Source organism: Glycine max, chromosome 11 (assembly GCF_000004515.6).
Source record: "Glycine max cultivar Williams 82 chromosome 11, Glycine_max_v4.0, whole genome shotgun sequence".
Classification (NCBI taxonomy): Eukaryota; Viridiplantae; Streptophyta; class Magnoliopsida; order Fabales; family Fabaceae; genus Glycine; species Glycine max.
In genome coordinates, this window is record NC_038247.2 from 3,189,860 (window position 1) to 3,199,112 (window position 9,253).

Below are 9,253 nucleotides of genomic sequence, written 5' to 3' on the forward strand. Positions count from 1 at the left end.
TTCGTAGTTTGTTTAATGACTGGTTCAATTGTGGTCCAGAGTTAAATACATAAAGAAATCCTAAAATAGTATATAAACAAATCCTAAAATAGGGTCGAGAACGTAGTTGGAAACAACAGATATATGGTAGCAACCTCATTATTGACCAAATAATCCACTTTTGGATTATACCATTTTATTAAGGGAAAAAAGAGTTACAACTCTTATTTCGAAATTTCTGCAATCAAAACCTGCATATTCTGTATGTATGAGACCAAAACTAACATGAGTATACATATATTCTTTTTATACAACAACAACACTAATATACACTTTTTTTTTTAACCAAAATCAGTCGTGGAGGATATTTCAAAATCTAGTTGGAGTTTTTTTCTTCTGACTTAAGCTGTTGGATTCTTTGACGTAGTCTACGCCGGTGGTCATTTATCTTCCAAAGGCCATGTCCCAATATCACAGTGGAGTATATTCCGTGTGTGATAATGGGAGCAAGAATATTATCAGTCTGTCACGTAGTCATTCCAAACAAAAAAGACAAATTAGTTAAAATCCAAGACAAACAACCAAATAGTTTTGAAATAAATAACATGTGAAGTTAAGGATTTTTACTTGGATCCACTCGCAACCTAGGTATAGTGCCAGCAGTCCTTCCAGAAGTGGGGAATAGATTTTTTTCATTTGCCGTTTCTCATACCAGGCTGCAAACCAGAAATAGAATATTGAGATTAAGACATCATATGTAGAAAATGCACAAAGTTGCCCTTTTTTCTGAATCATTTTCCCTAAACACCAACACAACCTACTGAGTACTAATTAATGACAAATAGATATTGAAATGAAATCTTATTGGTTTTTCCATCTTTTTTTTAATCAAATGGTAATTTATGTTGTTGAAAGACATTTTCTTGATTAAATGTATCATCATTACTCACTCATTGGCAAATTAACAAGTCAAAACTTGCCCCAAATCTTCTGTTTAGAGAAAGATGAAAAATTATGATCGTGAAAAAAACATTAAACACCACAAATGTAAGCACTAGCAACTTCATTGTAAGAAAAATATAAATCTATAGATGAAGAATTATAACTCGTCTAGAATGACTGTAAACAAGAAAGATGTGAATTGATTCTAATATCCAAGTATGGGAGGGGAAAATAATCGAACCTTCAAATAGCTTTTTCAAATCTTGGCGACCAGAGCGAGATTGTAAAACAGGTGCAACAACATAAGTAGGATCTGAAAGAGAGAAAAAAAAAAGATAGAACCATTGGGAGATGCCATCATTTAATCAGACTGAGAACGAAGTAGGGAAAATACAAAAGGGCAATAAACAAAGTCACCTTTAGGAGAGGCAGCCATGTAATAGAGAGAACCAGTAAGGACAGCAGTAAGTACAGCTGCAAATGCCTGAGCAAATGGAACAAATGGAGGCAGCACACCGGTCTACATTTTACCATACAAATCACAAGTTAGTCACCAGAATGAAACTTCTGGCTTCCTATACTTGTAGCATAAAAAGGAAAAGGAATAATGGGTTATCAAGTGCATGAGGCTCCCACCATTACGGGGCTTCTTGTTCCGCAACTAGAACTCATTATTACCATGTTATAAGGAAGCACACTCACCATTGCACCAAGGCTCACCCTTATAACATAAGAAAGGAAAACTAAAAAGATGGTACAAATACATACCAATGATGCCATTCCCTGAACATCTGTTATAAGATTACTGCCTCGTAAAAATATATCAGCCAATGCCCCCTGTAGAATTGCAAGAATAAATTATTATGCACGGAAACAAGATTACAAAGCCTACCATTTTTATTTTATTTTTCACAATGAAGATGTTTTCATCATAAAATTCTAGTTATTCATCCACTGAACAAGTTTGAACTGAACCAAATACAGCATGAGTGATATTCTTTCATCGATCTCAAGATACAGATACTGGAAGGGGAAAAGAAAGGTTTTTCTCCATTCTGAATAATCATTAATTAGAAAAGGAAATCAATACAAGCAAAGAATTGCAATATTATGTTATTCAAAGGATTAGGGGAGTCATATGCTGTAAAATTTTATCAGTCAATATATCTAACTTTTCAAATAGAAAATTCTGAACCCAGTGAACTATGGAATGAATTTAATGATAGAAGATTTTATAGAAGTCAAAACTATTTACAGGGTATTATTATACTATAGTACTATTATAGATGGATCAAACCCAAAATACACATTTCATTATTCCCAATTTTAAGCTTATCCAAACATTATTTTTCAGACATCTCTTGGCATATACAATCAAAAACCAGAGGCAGAAGCTCCTAAACAAACCTGAACAGCAGCCCTGTAAAAGAGTTCCTCTCCAACTGAACTTGCAGCAACCATCAGTATAAACTGTAAAGTAAAATCAATTAGATCCTTCTTCATCATTGCACTAGATTCCAAACAACTCAGTATGTCAAATAAAGCAAGTCTTATCAAATTACCTGCCAAGGAGACATCCCATAGAAAAAGCTCCACAGTTCTTCATCCTCTACATCTCTGATAGCACGGGCATGGGGCGATAGCTTCACAACTTCATCCTATTAATTACCATGTCAGCTCATTAATTAGAAGCTTTCAATTGAACAAAGTAAAGTCACAAATTTCCCCCCTTTTCTATATATATTCCCAGCAATCACGGGGTTTCAAAAAGTTGAAACACAAATAAAACGAATAAACGAACTTACATCGAGTATAAACAAAAGGGCCATAATTGGAGGAGCTGCATATCCAAGCCCTTCCAAAATGGCATCTAACGATAGATGGAAACCCCCCAGAGAGTCAATTCCCGTGATTGAACATATAAAACTCCCCGCAACTGCCATGGCACCATAAATCCCTGAAACAAAGCAATTCATCGCAAACAACCCAAGCTAGAAAAAGCAAAGTTCAACTCACAATAAACAAAATCAAAAATCCCATTCTCCCAAGTGGAAAATTCATTGATTTGATTGAAAAGAGATTTTTTTCTCCAGACACTTTTACTTCATGTACTACACAAGAAAGCAATTCTGTACTTCAGTTAAAAGAAGCAAAAAAAAGGAAGCAGAAAAGTTTGAAAATTTAGATTCGAAAAAGTTAGTGCAATGCCATCTTAATAATAAGATAAAAGTAAAACTCACTCACCGAGGCCATAACTGAGTCTGACGACAGCACCAATCTTTTCCCAAACGGGAAAGTCAGCAGCATCGGTGAAAGTGGTTCGATTGAATGTGGTGACTTCCATGGCAGGTGTGGTGAACCCAGTCCGAGTCTCTCCATCGTCGATAGTATCACCGGTTCGCTGCGCCGAGGCTTTCACACACCGCACCGCAAGCCTAGGCGCGTCGAAACACACCTTCTTCTTCTTCCGCGGTTGAAACTCACATAGCTTGGAGCAGTGAGCAAGTGCTGCAGGAAGCGATGAAGTCGAAGCAGAAGGTGAAGGGGTGAGTCTCAGAGACAACAGCTCCATGTTCAGAACTAGTAGTACAAAAGAGAAACAAAAGAACAAGTTTAAGATTTGGCGTTGTTCACTGATTGCCACCGAGGTAATTGGAACATGTAACATATGACGACGACAACATCATCATCATCATCTCTTGTTATATTTGTGGGTGTGGTGAGGAAGAGAGAGAGCATAAGCATTATTCGAAGGTGGAGTAGTTAACTTGGAAATATTGATGAGAATATCCCAACGACCAATCACCGCCTGCCATGTGGAGATAACGTTGTTGTTGGCAACTACTACTACTATCCACTTCGTTAAATCCCATTTTTTTATGGTAAAGCCACGGATTAATTTCCATTTTTCATTTCTCCCAATCGTTCGGGACAAGATATTATATTTATTTTTAACTAGATGTATCTAATATTTTTTATTTGGTACTCAATTAACTTTTTTTTAGTAAATTGATATCTTTAGTTTCAATATCTTGTATTAATATTTTTTTATAAATAAGATATTATATAATTTATTCGTGTAATAAACATATTTTTCAAGAGGTCATATCTTTAGTTTTTTTCTCAATTACAGCACTCAAACTCAATCCTAGTAATTAAACTAAAATAAACTACTGACCGTTTTTATTGCAATAGTTGCATTTCACTTGTATTAAAAAATATAATGAAAATGAGATATACTATTAATACACATAGTTAATAAATTTTCATTTAATGGGGATAAAATCTACAAGAAAGAAATCTTTAGAAGCAAAGCAAAATAAATTCTTAATTATGTATCATTATTGGGTCTATATTACTTCAAATCTTCAGTCGTTTTCGCAGCAGGCTTTCCTCATCTTAAGTTACATTTTTAACAGTAACGGTGAGGTAATTCATATTTAATGGTTCATATTTTTAAGAGATATTTCATAGTAGTTGATAAAATATCCATCCATCCATCCATCTTGTCTTTTTCTTATTTGGGTTTACTACCACAAACCATGGAACTTGGAACATAACATGGCAAGTTGCGTAGTTCAGTTATTAACCAGGTACGTTTTAAATTTTTATTTTGTTAAATACGTTTTTAATTCTTGTAAATAGAATATTGATAATTTTTACTACTAGTTTCTAAAAAATAACTTTTCTTCTTTTTGATACTTGATTTATAAAAATGTATTGTATGTAGCTCTTGTTTTCATAAATGGGATATACCAAAAAGATACAATTTCTTTTGAAATACAAAAGGAACACTTGTAGCACATTTTTATAAATGAAAGATAAAAAATGATCATTTTTTTCAAACTAAAAACAAACATTTTCTTATATACATATATTAAAAATATATTTAACTCTTAATTTTTCTAAATTGCAAGGAATAGTCTCCTAATATTAGCATGCCAACATGTGATTTGGCCTGCATTGTCTACACCTTGAAAATAAATTGAAAAAAGAGAGAAGTAAAATACATAATAAATGTGATTATTATAAAAAAAGATTAAACTGTAATTTTGGTTCTCTATAATTCTCAATATATAATTTTGGTCCTTTAATTTTTAATTCAATAATTTTAATATCATAATTTTGTAAGTTTCTCAATTTTGATTCAATTATTAATATCAATTTATCATTAAAATTGTAACATTGACCATGACCTAACATTAAGTAGATGGCATAACATATAAGAAAAGAAAAATAAATAAATAATTGGTGTCAACTAGGTGTTTGTGAAATATGAGTATCAATATACAGACTCCAAGCAAAACATTTGCTAGTAAGAGAATACAAAAATAATTAATAATAATTATTGAATTAAGATTAAAAATAATAGACAATTTAAAATTATAACTCAACTGTAACATGTCTCACCATACTACTAATATTGTCATCACCATCACCATTATTATTATCATCATTATCGTCATTTTCACCATTATTCATTAAAAAAATTTAAAAGATCACGTAATAATAAATTTTAAATTTTATATCTTATTTTCACACAAAAAAATCTCACTAATTCTTGAATTTGTTGTTAAGAACATAACATGTGAACACATGATTTGTTAAGAGCCATGACCATTCACTAGGATAAAATTGTAACACCATTTTTTGTGTGTGTAATGATTGTATAATCCACCATTCTAATTCCTTAATGGCAAAAGTAAATACCTAATTATAGGTCAATGTAATCTATGACTACTTCCTCACTCTTTAAAATCCCCCTACTCAACTATTAACTAATATCAAATGTTTTTATATTATATACATACATGATTTTTAGGGATGGTTGTAACATCCTCAAATTTCAATAACTGAAAATAGATTTTTTTATATATTTCTTGTGTTATTTGATTAATTTGGATTAGTTGAAGTGTTGTGTGAATTATACGTGTGCAACTGCTTAGTATGGATATTAGGTTATGTGGAGTTTGATTAATTTGTGTTGGAACTCTATGATTTTGAGATTAACCCAAAACCTATTTTGGTAAAACCACGATCTTGAACTTGTTAACCGTTGGATCTCCTTCAAACTTGGACTGTAGGTTCGCAACCCAAGTCTACATATTTTAACCATTGGGATTTGTGAAATAACATCTTTGGACAACTATCTTAGTGAGACCAGCTCGCTAAGCACAATTCCAACTAGCAGAGAAAATTTGCTTAGAGCAAAAAATGTCACGCTAAACACCAAAAGTTCAATTTCGCTTAGCGAGATGAGCTCATTAAACGAGTCTTGTAAATTATAAATACGGTCATCAATGTGAAAAAATGCATTTTTCACTCTTATTCTTTCCCAAAACCCTCACCCTAACCCACTTCCTCCTCCACCCCACAACCACCACTAACCTCCACAAGCTACTGTCGCTTGCTGTCGGACCACCGCACGGAGAGAAACACTTTAATCAGAGCGGAATCTTCAAAACTCAACTTGAGGATTTGGTAGAGAATGGAGTCTCCAATCATTCCTTCGCAATTTATTTGAGGTAACCATGATTTATGTGTTTTCTCCTAGTTAGTTTGAGCTTCTCTTGGTATCTCGTGATTTAGTTACCGTTATTGGATATTTTTACGTCTCTTTTGAAAAACCTTTGAAAATGAGACGTTATAAAAGTTGCATTTTATAAATTTTGTTGAACCCTGGTCACATTGGCGTAATCAAAATTTTAAAATGATGTATCTTTGATGTGGATTCCAAAAACATCATTTTAGTCCCTTTTAAATTTAATTGGGTATTTGACCCCAAATGCTTGAATATGGAGTCTATGTGAAGTCAGGAAAAAACTTAAGTCTAGTGATCATTTTTCTTTATGTTGATGATCTATTAGTTACTAAGAATGGCTCAATTGAGATTGAAAGGTTTAAAGTGTTGATGAAATCTAAATTTGAGATGACAAACCTAGGGAAATTGACCTACTTCCTAAGGATAGAGTTCATAACTACAACAGAAGGGATCATGATGCAGTAGAGGAAGTACACTACTGATGTATTTAAATGGTTTAATATGGCAAACTGTAATCCAACTACTACATTTGTAGAGACCAATCCGAACTGAGAGAGCACTTATGAAGCTGAAGCAATGGATTCAGCACTATTCAAACAATTTGTTGTCTCCTTGAGATATCTCTGCAATAACAGACCTAGTATATGCTATGCAGTTTGTTTGATCAGTAGGTTTATGCATGAACCTAAGCAAGTTCATATGACAACTGCTAAGAGAGTACTAAGGTACTTAAAAGGAATTCAGAACTTTGGAGTAATGTCCCCTAATGAAGCAAAACAGGAAGAGGAAGAACTGATTGGCCATTCAAACTTTGATTGGTGTAGAGACAAAATTGATACTAGGAGTATTACTGCTTGTATCTTTGAGTTTTCTGGTGCACCAATCTCTTGGTGCTCAAAGAAACAACCAGTGGTAGCATTGTCCTCTTGTGAAGCAGAATATATAGCTAGAGCATTTGCTACATGCCAAGCAGAAACAACCCAGACTCACAAGGAAGAAGCAAACATATAGGGGCAAAGTTTCATTTTCTGAGAGAGAAGGTGAATATTGATTGAAGTGGTGCACTGTCCAACAGATTTACAAATTATTGATGTTTTTAGAGGGATTTACAAATTATTGATTGTAGTAGAGTGCTTAAATTGAGGGGGAATGTTGTGAACCAATTTAATTGTAATTGTTATTATTTACTTTTCTGTTATAAAGATTAGTTATATCTAACTAACTTTATTAGTTGTTACAAAATAGAAAGGTGCAAATAACAAAGATATAGTGTGTGCGTGCACATGTGTGCGTGCACCTTTTATGCAAAGCCTAAATTCCTACTATCAATAGCTCCACCAATATTGACATTGCTCCACCTTTAATCATTGCATTTTTAGTGTTTTTGATCTGCTCATATATATCCGAATAGGAGAACTTCCATACTTTTTCTTTCGGGTCTCATTAACCATTTAGTTTAATTAAATTTCCATTAAGTCTGGTTAAAATTAAATTTTTAGAGATATTATTCATTGTGAGATCTTTCTTAATATATTCTTTCAATGTCATTTTTGGTTCCTTACTCTCTTTGCACAAGGCTAAAAACTAATAACTTGCATATGTTTGCTTCCAAAAAAAATGTTTTTAGTTCTTTTTTATTTATACACAATTTTGAATAGGTGACATTAGGTGTCTCATTCCTTTCCCTTATAATATAACTGAAGTATACACTATCTTCTTCTCAACCATTGAGTTTCAACAATTTATGCATTTTGAATTATTAGTTGTTGTTAATATGATCTTGAACATGAATTCATTTATGAATTAGTGATATACACACAAAAGAACTATTTTAGATTCGAAGTGCTATTTTACTTTTGAAGTTTGATTTTTTTTATTGATATTACAAATAATTATGATATCAAAATTCCTATTGGCTATGTTACTAATATACTTTTTATTCCTATATAACACATTATGTTAAAACACCTAAATGAAGAAGTTTTTTAACCAGGGAGTGACTTTAAGGAAGAAAAGAATTCAGATGAGGTGGAGTAAATTGTAATCTTTAATTAGGTACCTAAATTTTTTTTTCAATTGGGTCCCTATACTTGTATTTATGTTTAAATTGGGTCCTTTCATCTAATTTTGTTAAAAAAAAATTAACAGTAAGGACCTAATTAAGGAAAATACAAGTTCAAGGATCCAATTGAAAAAATGTTTTGGGACCGAAATAATTTTTTGAATAGTTTAGGGACCTATAGAGTAATTAAAAGTAAAGTAAATTAAAATTCATACAAAAAATATCACTTAATTGAAGAGTGTATTCAGAAGAAACACATTAAGTATATCTAAACAAAACTGTAAGGGGAAATCATAAGTGCAATCAGGAGACTTATGTCTTTGGAGTTTAATACTAGTTGAAGAACCTACAGAGGTTAAGAATATTGAGTTTAGAACCTAGAAAAGTGATAATATTGGCTTGGAGAAGTGAGAATAGTCGGTGCAAACTTGCAAAAGCAACCTACAATGGCTTGATAAGAATTTGAGAGTTTTTAGTAGGTTGTTAGGGTATTTGAAATTTTTTAATTAGGTCCTTAAATATATTTTTTTCAATTGGGTCCTAGAATTTTTATTTATTTTTGTTAACTCATTGGCAAGTGCACCAAATTCTCACAAGTAGTAAAGTAAAATGCAAACCCAATTTTTAAGCAATAGAAGAGTAAAAGTAAAAGAGATCAAGAATTGTAAATGTAAAATTTGGAGAAAGTAAAAAATAAGAAAGGTAAGGAATTTAAAATAGAAGATAAA

General features: G+C 32.2%; 1 protein-coding gene across 1 annotated transcript; it reads right to left on the minus strand.

Annotated features, from left to right (window-relative positions):
- Positions 1 to 218: 218 nt before the first annotated feature.
- LOC100818224 (uncharacterized) lies at positions 219 to 3,603 on the minus strand. The gene is made up of 9 exons (NM_001252957.2): positions 3,166 to 3,603; positions 2,727 to 2,878; positions 2,484 to 2,579; positions 2,329 to 2,391; positions 1,690 to 1,758; positions 1,339 to 1,441; positions 1,163 to 1,234; positions 607 to 695; positions 219 to 502 (listed from the first exon to the last, which is right to left on the minus strand). The coding sequence occupies exons 1-9, from the start codon at positions 3,587 to 3,589 to the stop codon at positions 356 to 358; spliced, it is 1,215 nt and encodes a 404-aa protein (NP_001239886.1). The 5' UTR covers positions 3,590 to 3,603; the 3' UTR covers positions 219 to 355.
- Between the last annotated feature and the right edge of the window lie 5,650 nt (positions 3,604 to 9,253).

Excerpts from the sequence above, each read along its gene's own strand:
- LOC100818224 (NM_001252957.2), bottom strand. The coding sequence starts at position 3,589 with ATGTTACATGTTCCAATTACCTCGGTGGCAATCAGTGAACAACGCCAA. Across the intron at positions 1,759-2,328 it reads TTTACAGGGCTGCTGTTCAG|GGGGCATTGGCTGATATATT; the intron begins GTTTGTTTAGGA and ends GCAATTCTACAG. Across the intron at positions 503-606 it reads TAGGTTGCGAGTGGATCCAA|ACTGATAATATTCTTGCTCC; the intron begins GTAAAAATCCTT and ends ACTACGTGACAG.